We start from the raw sequence: 16,146 nt of genomic DNA on the forward strand, positions 1-16,146 counted from the left end.
CGTAGTAGGTGGCGTCAAGCTCCTCACAGAGGCAGGCGAGTCACTGCGAATGTTCGGCCGGTGCCCGTGCTTCTGGGCAGTGGAATCCGAAGGCCAGGAGGCGTAATCGGGCTGTTGGCTTCGCCGTGCAAGCATCGCTGGTCGGTCAGAAAACGTCGTGTGTGGGCGACGTCACGATGGGCAAAACCGGGCGATATGTCCGCGAACACCGCACTGGTAGCACACGGGGCGTTCCCGAGGCACATTGAATGCTGCGGTGTGGAGAGGATGCTCAGGGAACTGTTGCCACTCGGACACAAACAGAGGCGGTTGGCTGTCGTAGCTATAACTGCTTCGGGGCGCATAAGACGACTCGACGTAAGTAGCCGTTGGTGGTGAAGCCCTTAGCCGTGGACTGCGGGTGAAGTAACTGCGCTCGTCGAAACTCGCAGCATTGATGCTTAGGGATAGTGTATCACACTGCGGGTCTCCAGCTTGCATGGGAACAGAGACATGGCGACGCAGTTTTTCCCGTACAATCTGACGAATGGTGGAGAAAAGGTCGGCAGGTAGAGAATTTTGGCAGACATCGACGGTGGCAACAGTCGTGACGTTGGCCAGACGTCCGAACTTCGATGTGATGCGACGAGTTTTAAGACTCGAAGGTTCGGCAGTGGTTAATCACGTCGGCCACGCATTCCAGGCTCTCCTTGCCAATGAGGAAGTGGTAGACGTCATCGGCGATGCCCTTGAGTATATGGCTCACTTTGTCTTCTTCCGTCATGTGGGCATCCACCGACTTGCACAACTTCAGAATCTCTTCAATGTAGGTTCTGCATGTCTCACCGGTGACTTGAGCCCTCTGCGACAACGTCTGCTCGGCACGTTTCTTCTTCGTTGCTGGGTCTCCAAAGCATTTCTTAATTTCCTCCACAAACTGGTCCCAGGTTGTCAACGTGTCTTCATGGTTCTCAAACCATACCAGCGCCGTGAAATCAAGGAAGAGCCCCACGTGAGACAGCTGGCTAGCCGCATTCCAACCGTTCGATCGGCTCACCCGCTGATAGTGGCTTAGCCATTCGTCCACGTCATCGCCGGGTTTCCCTGTGAAGGTTCGCGGCTCCCTGTAGTGGTAGGGCGACGTCCTTGCGGCTGGTTGCTGATTGTCTCCGTCCGAGCTCATTTCTTGAGGTAATGGTGCCAAGCCCGCTAGTCGACGGCTGCGGCGAAGCTCGTGTAGCGGTTCCGTCGTTAAGGGACGGTGCCTCTCCGGTATCACTTGGTAGTAGCTAGCTTACCCAGCACCTTCCACCACAATTGTGACGATGGAACGCGTTTATTTACAAGATGGGTAATGCAGGGGTGTAGCTCAGCGAAGGATTAACAGCGTCGCTCGCGAGCCAGTCGAGTCTCTTCCTCCTCTTCGTCGAATCTTCGCTAGCGCGTTTACATATATTACTGCCTTTGGCAATTTTATCTGTTCGATGTGTTTTACGACCGCCAGTATTGCGTAAGCTTCTCCTGTGAAAATGCTTGCATCAGGATGAAGAACGCCGCCCTCGGAAAACGATTGGCCTACCGCTGCATATGACACAGAAGTGTTGGACTTTGAGGCATTGGTAAATAACTCAGGGCCTGTGTAATTATGTTGTAGTTCTAGGAAGTATGTATGTACGTGTGCAAGTGGTGTGTGCTTGTGACCTCAACAAAACAGACATCACAGTCTATAAGCTGCCACTGCCATGGTGGCAGATATGCTGCAGGAGCCATCAAACTGTGTTCGAGAAGAGGCACACCTGTTTGTTCTGCCATGCCTCTTACACAGAGCGAGTAGGGCTGCCTAAACGAAGTATGGTTCTCGGACAAGCCAGAACAAGACAAATCATTAATTGTGAAATGAGAGGGGTGCTTTTTGTCTGCCTTCATCTTCAAAAAGTGCAAAAAGGACAGGTAACATCTTTGTAGATGGAGCGACCGTTCATTCAAATCAACGTACAGGCTCTCAAGAGGGCTAGTTCGAAAAGCACCCGTAGAGAGGCGAATGCCTAGATGGTGGACAGGGTCAAAAATATTCAAGGCTGATGGTGTTGCAGATTGATAGATTATAGAACCGTAATCTAGGCACGTGCGTACGAGGCTTTTATATATTTCATCAGACATTTCCTTTCATTACCACACGTAGTACGTGACATCACTTTCAAAATATTAATTTTTTTAAGCACCTGTCCTTTAAATACTTTATGTGTGGGATGAAGGTTAGTTTAGTGTCTAACATTAGTCCAAGAAACTTGTGCTCGGTCTTCACTGACAAAGGTTGTCCATGCCGGTCATTGTTGGTGTCAAGATGGAGGCCCCTCTTTCGGCAGAAGAAGACGCAAATGCTCCTTTGCGGGTTTAGTATAAAACCATTCTCATCTGCTCATTGAGATACCTTGTTCAACCCTAGCTGAACTTGACGTTGCCATTGAGATGTTGCACGATTTGAAACCAATCTATACATCATCAACATATATGCATTAAAAGATATTACGTGGAGGAAACAGGTGCAAGGAATTCATTTTAACTATGAAAAGTGTGCAGCTCAATACACCACCTTGTGGCACTCCTGCTTCTTGGACAAATATTCGAGATAGCACAGTGCCAACTCGGACATAGAATGTTCGGTTGGACAGGTAGCTTTCGGTGATTGTCAGCATTCTACCCAACACACCTAAATGTGACGAGTCTCGCAATATTCCAAAGCGCCATGTAGTGCCATATGCCTTTTCCATATCAAGTAACACAGAAAGAAAAATTGCTCATCAACAAAAGCGTCACGAATTTGTCCCTCAATATGGCCGAGGTGCTCAGTGGTAGATCGAGTCTCTCGAAACCCTCGCTGGTATGGGTCAAGTAGGCCAATACTTTCAAGGAAGTGCATCAGGCGCCTGTTAATCATTTTCTCAAAGACCTTGCAAAGACAGCTGGTTTACGCTATTTGCCTGTAGTTGGAAACTGAGGCCGGGTTCTTGCCTTGTTTAAGAATTCCGATAACGATAGCGTCCTTCCAGGCTGAGGGTAGCTCGCCGGAAGACCATATCGCGTTATACAAGGAGAGGAGAGCTTTCTGGGTTGCAATGGGCAGGTGCTTTAACATTTCATATGCCAAACGGTCCGGGCCTGGGGTAGATTTATTGCAGCAGGTAAGTGAGGCTTGTAGTTCAGCGAAACAGGTCAATTGTATGCCTCATGTGTAGTGGGTTTGCGCTCTAATTTCTGTTTTTCTATTCTGGTTTTGTATCGTCGGAACGCTTCACTATAGTGTAATGCACTTGAGACCTGTTCAAAGTGCGCTCCGAGAGTGTTTGCCTCATCTTCCAATTTCTCCCCTTGTGTGTCCACCAGAGGAAGTGAATGTGCTTTTCGTCCTGCCACCTTACCAACCCTGTTCCAGACTCTCGACTCATCTGTGTATGAGTTATTGCCTGATAAAAATTTACTCCAACTTTCCCTTCTCACCTGTCAGCACGTTCTCCTTGCTTGCGACTTGACGTTCTTAATCTTTACAAAATTCTCGGCTGTGGGTGAGTCTCTAAGCCACTTCTATGCCTTATTTTTTGTTTTTGTTTTTCGCGCATCATGGTACTCATTATTCCACCATGGGACTCGTTGTTTGCTTGACGGTCTACATGTCTGAGGAATACATTTTGTTGCTGCATCAACCAAGAAAGCTGTAAAGTAGCATACAGCATCCTCCATGCTCAACGCCGACATGCCAGTCAAACTTATTAAAGTAATTTTTGAAATTTTCCCTTTCGGTTTTGTCGGTGAACCATTTGGGAACTTGTGCATGACATGTATTTGTTATTGATGTGCTGATAACAATAGGAAAATGATTACTACCTTATGGATTATTGACTTCCCATTTAAGTAGAGGCAGGAGTGATGGGGATGTTATGCTGAGGTCTATTGTTGAGTACGTATTGTTAGCCATGTTGTAATATGTTGGCTGTTTTCGATTCAGCCGGCACGTACTGAAAGAAAAAAGGAACTGTTCAATCAGGCGACCTCGAGCGTCGCAGCAAGAGTCACCGCATAGATTGCTATGTGCGTTGAAATCTCCAAGGAGAATATAAGGTTCTCGTAGTTCGTCTATGAAAGACTTGAATTCATGCTTTTCAAGAAGGTGTTGTGGAGGTGTGTAGAGAGGGCAGATGGTGGCGAGCTTATTCAACAGAACTGCTCGAACAGCCACCAGGTATGTTTGTAGTGGTAGGTGTGTGCATGCAATCTCTTGATTGACTATAATGGCAACACCACAAGATGGCACAATTGCATCATTCCGGTCCATCCGAAAGATAACGTAGTGACGTAAAAAGTTGGTGTGTTTAGGTTTCAGGTGTGTCTCTTGTACGCACAGCACCTTGATTGGTATGTGGGGTTTAACGTCCCAAAACCACCATTTGATTATGAGAGACGCCGTAGTGGAGGGCTCCGGAAATTTCGACCACCTGGGGTTCCTTAACGTGCGCCCAATTCTGAGCACATGGTTCTACAACGTTTCCGCCTCCATTACGCACAGCACCTTAGGTGTATGTTTGTGTAAATGTTCCTGGATATCGTCGAGGTTTATCAACAGTCCTCTGACGTTCCACTGTAGTATTTGTGTCATTTTAATGTAGTGTGGTGCTGTGTGTACAAAAGTGATGCGTTAGGTTACAGGGCCTTTTTGGGTCCCTGTGATTTGAGGTGTTTTTTTTTTTTGGCGCGCTCCAAGGAGTTGCGCCTATCCTTCGGCGTCTGAGGCTCCGGAAGAGTGGGACTTGTATCCATCGCCTCTTGTGAGGTGGTGGATGGTGTCTGCGTGGCAAACACGTTCACAGAAATTGCGGACCTAACTGCGTTTGCAGTGATCCGAGGTCCAGCAGACACAGGAGTCTGCCGACCCTGTTCGTCAGATGGCGGAGCAGTACAGGCTGCTCCAGACGGATGCGCTGGTGTCACTGCCGTGGCCACACTTTGTGTGACATTCGCGGGTGCAGAAACGTGTGGCGCGGCGCCCCGGCGCATCACATCGGCGAAGGAGGGAAAAGACCGGTTGTGTACTGCGAACCGTTGACGTGCTTCTTGGAATGACAGATTAAATGTGACCTTAAGTTCTAATATATGTTTCTCTTTTTTTCGTGTGGGGCATGATCGCGAGTAGGCAGCGTGATCTCCTTCACAGTTCGAACAATGAGTTGTTTCTGAGGTGCAGTTGTCGGATATGCGTTGCATGGATGCACACTTAGCGCAAGTGACGCACCCTCTGCAACTCTGCAATCCATGCCCGAAACGTTGACACTTGAAACATTGACGAGGATTGGGAATGTATGGTCTTACGCAGAGCTTACAATAGCCTGTTTCAATTGATACTCGTAGGTCACTGGTTCCGAAGGTAATGATTACGTGTTTTGTAAGGGTCTGCTTGTTGTCTCACTTGATTATTATTCCCTGTACCTTCACAACGTTTTCGTCTTGCCATCCTTCTAACAGTTCGCTTTCACTCATACTGATAAGTTCATCATCGGAAATTACCCCACGGACTGTGTTCATAGACCTGTGTGGGCCCACTGAAACAGAAGTGTCCCCAAATATTACAATTCTGGATAGTTTATCGTATTGAGTTTTGTCGTGACCCTCCAGAAGAATATCGCCACTTCCCATCTTTGTCACTTTATAACCTGGGCCTATTGCTTCGGTGAGAGTTTTCGACACGAGAAAGGTGAAATTGCACGCATTGTCTTCTTTTCCTTCTGACTATGAATAACATGGAACATGGTACTTTGGGAAGGTTGGTTTTGGTGTATTGAGCATGAACGTGTCTTCGGTGCGCCACCTTTTCAGGGAGCGATCAGGAAGGGGGGGGGAAGCATTTGCCATAAATAAACTATAAAATTCGGCAGCGGTTCTAGCCACCCACCACCGAGCCCAACCAGGGGACGTGGCAGGAGATGCTGGGCAAGTCCTGTCAACGCCAGCTGTACAGCGCTGCTATAACCTAATAAGGAATAACCAAGACTGGGCATGCACACAAGGTTAACCCTTGCCGCCAAGAAATTTGGAAGTAAACGAAAGAGAATAGAAGACAGGACAGATAGAAAGTGAGAGATAAAGACGAAGATGTAGGGAGTGTGAGGTAGGATAAGGCGACTACCGCTTTCCCCTAGGCGGGTCAGCCCAGGGGTGCCGTCTACATGAAGCTGGGGACAAAGGGGTGTGTTGCCTCTGCTGGGGGGCCTTAAAGGTCCAATCACCGGGTGTCGGCTCAACCCCCAGGATCCCCTTTTCCCCGGACACGGCAGAGCCACGCACAGCTAGGCGTGGGAGGGAGTTGAAACTTCCCCGTTAGCTCGGGTCCGTGGCGTCGCTACGCACCAAACGCCTGCTTTCATGGTCACCCCTGCGGGGCGGCAACTCTCATAATCATGAGATCATTTTGAAACGTTAAACGCCTACAAGTAATATTTGAGATACAACCAAACAAGTTACTTCCGGATCACCACTTAGCATCCACAAACAAATACCCTCACCGAGCGCATAAACAAGACCACCACCCACATGCTGGCCATGCACATGGGATCCAGGCGCTCCGTACATGGCCTTTACATACAACACAGTGTACAAGACACAACGCAGATGAGGCCATACGAGTTCGCCTACCGACGTAGCCCGGCAACGACCCTCGACGCCATGGAGTCGGTGAAAAGAAGATCGACGTTACCAAAATGGTTACGAGCTGTTTACATCGGCGCGCCAGGAGATCCCGATAACTTACCCGGCTACAAGTCCAGCGCCAGACCGACAGCCTTCGCTAAAACCTCCAACGAAGATTGGTGGAATACCAGTTTGGTGACCTGCGCTAGCCTCGAAACCAATACGACGACGTGTACTTAGTGAAAAACTACTTCGAGGATACTTCAGGCTATAAAAGGTGCTTTCGCTTTAAGGTGCTCTAGAGTACAAATTTTTACCGGACGGTATTAGGAACTCTCACAGGTGCCGTGCGCCGCGCGATGTCGTGCATGCCAGGCGCCTCAAGTTCTTTCACTCGCGTTAGAAAACCTAAACTCTGTACTTTTGACTTTTGAATTTTATCTTGATGTACTTTCTTGCCTTTATTTTAATTGAACTGAATTGAGTTATGATTTGTTGCATGTGCAATGGAGTTTAATATCGATGCCAGATGGTAAGCAGACAGCCGGTACAGACGAAAATTCTCAAACAGACCTAGCTTCCACAGCTTATGCACACCCTCCGCGCTTCGCACTAAGAGATGTTCCCACTGGTCATTGCCTTGCATATTGTCACGGGGTTTGAACAACCAGGAGCAGGTTCGCTGCTCCTGGTTGGTGTCAGTGTTTTCTCCGCGACGTGGGCTGGGTTCACGGCTTGACGGAGGCGTGCGGTACATGAACGAAGCAGCAGCTCCACCAGATGTCACGGGGTCGTGACGTGGCCGAAGACAGGAGACTTCGTGATGGGATTTAACTGTTTATTTGGGCGAACCTGTGCCTGGTAAACGGAAAGTCTAATTACAGCAGCAGTCTCGCACAGACAGCAGTCTCGGACTAATAGCGGCGAACGGAGCATCAGCCTTCGATCAACAACTGACAAGCGGCGAAGCGCGTCGGCATTTATACTGTTGCTGTCGAATGTTCTAGCGTTATCGCTGGCGGTGGCGTAGGTTCCAGAACAATCTGTACCGTTCGCACAGTGGGCGTGATCTTATCGAAATGATCTACTACAGTCTGGAACCTTCTCGAAAACTGCAGGCGCGGTTTGCGCTGAGAATCGTGTGGTGTTTTGGGACGATAACAAAGACTTGAAAAATGGAACGTGGCAATATTCACTCCTACGATACCCCGGCGATGAAGACGAGCCATCCTAGCGACTCAAGGTGACAAGAGAACAGGAGGGTTGTATCAGGGCTTCAGGCTACTGTGGTGAACCGTCTCACGACCAAGATGGCGTTTGTTCGTGGATATGGCTGAAGAAGAGGGGCACAGGATGATGCGGTAAGAGCCAGCATGCTTCAGTGCACACTTGGGAGCCAATCCAGGAAAGTGGAAAGGTAGTCGAAGCCACACGAGAGAATCGACGGGGAAAGTGTCACGGTATCGTTTTTGGAGGGCTTGATTATTGGCTATGAATGAGCGTGCAAACTGACGAGACTCTTCGACATGTTCAGCCATTTCAGAAGCTGGGCTGAACTTGAAGGCATCAGGATTGTACGGCAGCATTGTGTCGAGTTTGCTGCACGGGTCACAGCGGTATAAAAGGGAAAAAGTGGGCAAAAGCCTGTTGTTGAGTGCATCGCTGTATTATATGCATACGCCACGAAAGGAAGGAGAATATCCCATAGGGGTGGTCGGAATCAATATACATAGAAAGCAAGTCTCCTAGGGTTCTTTGAAATGCTATGTTTGACCGGTCGTCTGAGGTTGGTAGGCTGTTTATGTATGGTGTACCGTACGGCATGAATGCAAGAGCTGTTACAGAACTTGGCACACAAATACGCGACATTTGTCACTCAGTAGTTCCAGTGGTGCAACATGATGGAGAACGACCGATGCACGATGATGGTGGCAACGTCACGAGCACCAGCCGAAGGCAGCGCTGCCGTTTCAGTGTACCTTTTCAGATGGTTGGCAGCCACAATCACCCATCGATTACCAGGAACAGAGCTTGGTGAATGGCAGCTTCCGGCTTCGAAATTCTATATTTGCGCACCCAGCAGCTCCACCACTTTGCAAGGAAGTTTAATAACGAGGCAAGGTAGTAGGCAGAGAACCGGTAAGGACAAAAATGCTCGAACAGGCCCAGCGTCCACAGCTCGTGCACACCGCCCACACTTCGCACTAAGAGATGGTTTCACTGGTTATTGCTTTGCGTATTCAACCTTACACATGCATTTTTCTCGTGTTCTGTTTTAAGTGCCGGGACGATGCTTTTTTAACAGGGGGGAATGCAACCAGTGCTATTCTGGTTTGCTCGGTTCAGCAGCGCTGTGACGCAGACACACGCATTGATTTTTCCTGCTGTTTGCTGCTTTGCAATACGGTAGCTGAAAGCTTATCGCTAGTTTGTTGTTCCCAAGGATAAAATTACCAGCTTGATGAACTTCAAAAAGAGCCTGCAACTACCGGACACGTTTAGTTCAGCATCGGTGCGACGGGGACGCATTCATTTTCCCTGCTCTTTGCAGGTAAGTTGAACTTTTGTACTTGGGTACGCACCTGTTTATTTTCGCTTTTTTTTTGCACTCCTGGCGAACACAGCTATTGTACCAGAGGCTGAATTTTTTTCGTGTCGTGTATGTGCGTGTTACTACTTTTTGCCTGTTTTTTATCCCTTGTTCGGTTATTGCGTTTGTAAATTCCTTTCGTGAAAGTAAAACGTGAGGATATAGAGGACTACCACTGTTCACGACAAGACCTGATAAGCTTCAGAAAGGAGGTTCTTGCTGAATTGAAAGCACATAAAAACACCCTCAACACTGAGCAATACATCTGATGCAGTGGTTGAATTTCATAACGATGTCTAAGTACTAATGAAAGAAATGAAGCCACTTGAGACTCAAGCTGTACATCAGGAAAACCGCAGGCTGATTCGGAGAATCGAGGAACTAGTGTGCTATTCTAAATAAAGCAAGGTTGAAATTAGGAGTGTCCCAGCAGGCTGTCAGCGACTTGAAGCCGTGACAAAGTTGGCCAATTTTCTCCTTGAGCATATGACCGAAGGCGGCATTCAAAGTTGCCATCAAGTGCCAACCGAGAAAGAAAATGAAAAAAGTCACAGTGTCGCTGCAAGGGCGAAGCAACGAATTCCATGGCAACATCTTGGACTGTAATGCTGAGAACAGCAAGCAGATTAAAACGTGCAGCGCGTTGCGCACGCACAAATGACACACAAAAACAACACACACGGGACGAGAGCAAACTAGCAAAGTTTACCGATCGACACTTAACGCGCTGTTTCAACAAAAACGACGCACCAAGCGTAATCACAGGTACAGATGAGTGCAAACCATGGTGCAAGAATACTTTTGGTGAGCGAACGCCACGAAGCGAGCGCTTGGTGGGGAGGGACCGGTTATTTTCTCCTTTCCAGCGTGCCCATAGATGGCTTGCCGAACTTAGGACCATGGAGGACTGCTGGCGAATTCCGTCAAGCACATCGTGCACGTAGGCGATGGTTTCCCAATCTGTAAAAATTGGGTTATCGAGCGATCACAACCCCGAGACACGCATAAAGTGACACCGCGAAAGAGGGGGTGATAAGGGAGGAGGGTGACAACGTGATAAGGATGTTGTGGCGACGATAGATGAGTGCTGCTACTTTCCTACGTACGAAACTTTCCTACAGCGAGAGAAGAGAAGAGAATTCAGGCAAAGCTTGTAGCGCCATCTGTCAGGCTTCTTGCGAAGCAGAACATTATCGGGCAGCGGATAGCCCCGGCATTCATTCACCTAAAGATTCTTGCACCATGGCGCAAACTAACTTGTGTCCCCGTTGTTACTTCGCTGTGTTTGCAAAGCGCACCCTTTTCACAAACTGCGCCTATCCAGTGAGCGAAGGGATCTTTGCGCGCCCGGCAACTAAACGGAATACTTCCCAGCAAAGTCGAAGGCGGGAGATTTTTCCCGCCGAAAGAAGAGCGCGCGCACACAAACTTCTAACTACTCCACCCCACCCTCCATCCTTCGCAGGGCAAAGTACGCGTTGGACATAAGGGCGCGTCGGCGCATCGTGAGCAATTTTCTTTTTTACCTGTTTCTTCAAATGGCTTGGAAAAAACCATGCACAAGTAATTATTAAGTTTACAAGTCAAATACTGGTTCATCTCGACAGCACGATATGATTTTCTGAAAGGCAGATCAACGTAATTGGCTTTATTGACACAAAACGAGTTTATAAGCACTGCGCTTCATGTGAAGAAACAGGTCTTGGGTATACTTTAAGATCTCACAAAAGCATTTGATACCATTCATCATATCACACTTTTAGCTATGCGTGAACAACATGGAATATGAGTGACGCAAAAGAGTTATTATTTTCGTATCCCCAGGATAGGTATAAATACATGAGCCACAAATAATCAAAGACAAAAAAGTGGCAGATCCCACGTACAGTGGAAATCTATGATATGCGAAGCACGAATGAGGAAGGTTTTAATGTCAGTTAAAAATCAGAACAACGTTACGAGGTGGAGGTAAATTATGCAGTACATAAGTTTCATGTCATAATTATTATGTTTCGACATGTCATTTAACTTCATCATCTATTCACGCCACCTGATTTCGAATTGGCACATTGCGGAAAAGCGAGCGCCACCTGCCGTCTAAACAGGGAAGCAGCGCTCGCGCTTTTGGTTGGAAAGGCATTCGTGAACTAACATGTGCTAGGCAGCGTTCCGCGGCTCGCGTGCGCTTGTTTTATTGATTTAGTGTTGTTTCTTTGCCGGAAACGTGCGCTGCTTACGGAAACAACATGATAGAAGAAGAAAACATCCCGTTTGCGTTTGTGGAAACGGGATGGAGCGAGGATTTTTCGCGTTGCAGCCTGAGCAACGACGACGTGTGGCGGTACCTACACTCCGCTACTTCGACCGTTCGCCAGGCTCAACGCGGCTGGTCCTTCAAGGAAGAAGGATACGTCAAACACTTGAAGTTGAACCTCCAAACATCTGATGACGAACTAGGTCTGGTGAGAGCGGCGTGCGCACCGTCCATGAAGTCCGGCGTGTATGTAACAACGGCATGGTTCGTCGTGGCTACCGGTCGCATCGTTGGAGCGCACTGCGACTGTGTTGCTGGGTGAGATATTTTGATTTTACTAGCGTCTGTAGTGCAAATCACCGATTGCCGAAAATGTGTGTAAACAAATGTTGCGCCTATGCGCTTGCGAGTGTAATGGGAGCATGCAGTTCCCTTATCGGAACATTACGTTCTCTTCATAGGACAGGAGTTTACCCCAGTGCTTATACCTGCTGCAGCTCCCGCTTTTGTGATTATAAACGACCCGTGCTACTATATCAATCATGGTTTGCGCTTATACATCGAAGCACAGCCTCGCGCACTAATGGCAGCTTTTTTTGCGAACCGTTACAATGTACGGATATACGCGAGACTGTGGGCTGCCGTGGTACACATTGTTGCATTCACAAGATCACGTCTATCGAGTACTTTACCTCATTGCGGTGCTACCTAAAAAGCTCGATGTTGCAAGACGCGGGCTTAGCGTCTGTAAATACATGTTCGAGGTTGTCCGTTGATTTTGTGAACAACAGTTTTTTTTTTCTTTCAGACTTAGTGAAACCTGCCAACATGTAGCAGGCCCGCTGTTTAGTGCTGCCGCCAGAGCTGAACATGCACCGTCCTGCACGGACGTACCCTGCAAGTGGATAGTCCCTGCTGAAGGTATTACTCCACCAATGCATGTCCTTAACGATCCTGTGTTGCCCATCTTGCCACTAAGAACTTCGTGTTTCAGCTAAGTATATACCTACAAAGTACCCTGTGCAAGCATATTATGATCGCGATATATTTTAATGGCACAAAAGCAGCTCAGCCATACAGTGCCGAGCACAAAGCATATTGCATGACACAGTGCAGGTCAAATACGAGTTCGAAGGGTAGTAGGTTTTAGCATGTTAGTTAATCATGGTTGCAGAGAATACATAGCGCAGTGTAAACGCAGGACAGCTTTTGTCCTGGTACTACCCGTCCCGTGTATTTCATACTACAATGGAGACCGCTTTCAGAAACATTTTAACAGCCGGGAATCCAAGCATAATAAATGGTTGGAGACGCAACTTGCACTCCAGGATTCGTGTAAGCAGTGGATGTTCAAACCAGTAAATTACCGCTATTGTGAACATGACATTGCGTTCACATACCATTATGTGTCATTCACAAAATATACATAGAGAAACAGGCTCGCAGCGTTGCATTTTCATGACTGCTTGCTCAGTCATGCCAGTTTATTAATAAACAGTGTTACATCATTTACACACCACAAAGCACAGTAGACGAACAAACACACTTCCTCATGTGTTGAACAGCCATGCTTGTGCACGTGCATATGCTCCCTTTCTCAACACAAATGTACTTATCACTCACATGTGTGCTCTCTTTAGCAGCATAACTGAAGTACCCTATTTTCTGTTTACTTGCAGCAAAGAAACCAGTGGCAAGAAAGCCTCTGGGTGAAATCAGATTCCAAAAGTATTTCATAAACAAGCCTACACGTGGGAAACTGAAGCGCGATTATGACCCCTGTGCTGATGGCCCACTTCCTAGTCCACATGCCATTCAGTCACTGAGGGATAAGCTGGCAACCGCCTGTCCCGATCTGCGTGCTCTGCGATACATGTGCCACGATAAAGCCAAGCCAAAGCCACCATGCAACATAAAGAAGCCCATACAGGACAGCGATGACCTCTGGAGCGAGGCTGCAGCACCTAAGGTACAATCGTACATGAAAACAATGAAGCCACTAAGCCAGACAGAGAGGGATCTGATATGCCACCAAACAGTCGGCCAAGCATCTAACAAGAAGTGGCATGCAGAACGGGTTGGACGGCTAATAGCATCGATGTTTAAAAGGATCTGCTGGTGTACAAAACCGGACAGTTTGCTAAAGGCACTACTGTACCCTTGGGACAGAGCCACTTCCGAAGCAATCGTATATGGCAGACAGCACGAAGCAGATGCCGTAGCTGCTTATGTGAAACTGTTGCAGGCCAGAGACTCGAGCGTGGCAGTCCGGGAAACTGGACTTCACGTCCACTGCCAGTACCCCTTCTTAGCTGCTTCACCAGACAGAATTGTTGTTGTAGATGGAAAAGAAGGCCTACTAGAAGTGAAATGCCCTTTTTCAAAAAAAGGGATAACGTGTGAGGACGCCTGCAGTGACAGAAACTTCTGCTGCAGACTCACCGAAGAAGGTGCGGAGCTGAAGCGGGACCACGCCTATTTCTATCAGGTGCAAGGCCAGATGGCAGTAACGGGCCATAACAGGTGCGATTTTGTCATATGGACTGAGGGAAACGCACCAGGAGACCCCCCACATCTCCATGTTGAAAGGATAGAGTTCTGCGAAAAATTCGGGGCTCAGGAGGTACTGCCAGGACTCTTGCACTTCACTAAGCATGCACTTGTACCCGAAATCTTGACACGGCGTGTCAAAAGCCTTGGGCGGCTTTACACGTCTGAAACATACGTGTCTTTCAAAAAATTCAAGGCTGGATTTTATGTCTGCACGCGTCTAGATGGCCTAAGCATCAAAATAAAAAAATTGAAGTAAGACGCCTCACTTTATTTATAATCGCTCTCTTCTGGGGAGAAACAGTCTCATGCTTTTTTTTTTCAGTTAACTTCTCAAGGAGTGCACTGCAAAACTCTGTGAAATTCATGGCAATCGTGGCATAATCATGTGTAGACTGTTCAGCTATACTTGTGAAACCAATGCATGGCTCCTATAGTCTGAAAGTAACTAAGTAACAAAGGCTTATTGTGACTTATGTAAGATGAGACAGTGTAACACAGGCAAACAACCTGTTTCGTTATTTGTGACTTAGAGTAAGGCAAATGGGGCTTGATGTGGCTTCTGAAAGCTGTCGTGGAAAGCGCGAGATAAATTCCAACTATATGGGGCTTCAGTAGCGTGGGTCTATTCAGCACAAAGGTGAATATAGCTACTGTGATATAACAAGATTGATTGAAAAATGTTTCATAGTTACATTTATTGGTTACAGCAAGTTTGGTAAAACATTCAAAATGGCACATCATTCCAAAAACAGCTGACTTCTGTTACTGCCTTGGCTGCAGCCACCAAATCATTTCCTAACTCTAGCCAGCTCAGGCCAATTTCAAACTTGGCTTCCTTTTGAAAACTATGCTCGTGCTCTTGCAAATCCTAATCTACCTCTCGAATCAAAGGCAGCCTGTAGTTGCTCAAGAGGCAACAAACTTCAAAAACCTGCTCAGCAATGTCTATCATGGCGATAGGAAAGGGCCTATTCAAAATATGAAAGCTTTTAGCTCTTGCAATGGCTCTTTCAACGTGCACCCTTGCAGAAGCGATGCGCCTGGTTTCGTCAACTTTATTTGCAGGCATCTGCTTTTGGTGAGGCTCTCGGAATGGAGGCCGATAAACTGTTATACCTGCTGGCAAGTAAGGAAATGTAAAACCTTTATCAACCATTTTTGCATCTCCTGGCTCCAGCTTGTCAAGAAGACCACTACTTTCCAAGATTGCTTTATCCGAGCTAGAGCCTCCCCAGAGGCGAGACACATAAGTGATGTATCCATCTGGTGTACATCCAATAAGCGCCTTGTACGTGTTGTAATGCTTGTATGGTGAGAAGGTTTGGCGCTGTGCGCTCAATGACGAAGGCCTCTGTATTCTCACCCCTGTGGCATCGAGAACAAGACGGGTGTCGGGAAAATCAGAGAAGCACTTCGGTAGGTGGGATCTTATGTCATCTAAAGTAGGTAAGGGTGTCAAGTTCCAAAGCTCTCGTTGTAAAAAGTTAATCCATGTGGAAAAAGTGCGGCTAACTAGACTTTCTGACATCAGGAAATTCCTGGCCAGTTCTTGCCCTTGCATACCTGTCCTGAGCCGAACTAACACCATGAACAATTCTTTGGCCAGATTGCCATTTTTTTTTTGTTGCCACGAGGGTCATTATGCCGTTTTTTATCTGAGCCCCAGTACAACATTTCTCTAGCGCGTGGTGCAAAGTATTCAAGCAAAATATTGAACACTTCAACATTCGGCAATCCAGTGTAGTACATGCAGTCTTTTGGAGTGGCTAGAGTAGTCAGGGTGAGACACCTTGACATGGCTGCATCTAGCTGCACCTCTAGCTTTGCATTTTGTTTCTGCAACTGGAGGATAAACTTCTGCGAATTTCCTATTTCTTGCTCCAGGACTTCAATCTTCTTAGAAGCACAGACTTGACAGCGGCAATCTGGCCAGATGTGCTCCTTTATACCTGCAAGTGGCACAGAAAAAGCGCTCGTCAAGCACCTTAGAGCGCCCTCTGCAAGTCAATGTTACACATATGGACATACGGACTAGAAACAAGCTCTACAATAAGCCTATAGCTGAGGAGTTTTTATCTGCAAATGCAAAAAGCAG

General features: G+C 47.4%; 2 protein-coding genes across 2 annotated transcripts in view; both read right to left on the minus strand.

The window, feature by feature from the left end:
• Nucleotides 1–16,146, minus strand: part of LOC142763193 (uncharacterized) — a 493,700-nt gene that overhangs the window by 317,572 nt on the left and 159,982 nt on the right. The gene's annotated exons all lie outside the window — the stretch shown is intronic.
• On the minus strand, nucleotides 14,722–15,796 carry LOC119167965 (uncharacterized). The gene has a single exon (XM_075865132.1). The coding sequence runs from the start codon at nucleotides 15,637–15,639 to the stop codon at nucleotides 14,920–14,922; it is 720 nt and encodes a 239-aa protein (XP_075721247.1). The 5' UTR covers nucleotides 15,640–15,796; the 3' UTR covers nucleotides 14,722–14,919.

This window comes from Rhipicephalus microplus, chromosome 1 (genome assembly GCF_043290135.1).
Source record: "Rhipicephalus microplus isolate Deutch F79 chromosome 1, USDA_Rmic, whole genome shotgun sequence".
In the NCBI taxonomy this organism is placed as follows: domain Eukaryota; kingdom Metazoa; phylum Arthropoda; class Arachnida; order Ixodida; family Ixodidae; genus Rhipicephalus; species Rhipicephalus microplus.

Bases quoted from the DNA above. Each gene is read 5' to 3' on its own strand.
- LOC119167965 (XM_075865132.1), bottom strand. From the start codon at position 15,639: ATGGTGTTAGTTCGGCTCAGGACAGGTATGCAAGGGCAAGAACTGGCC.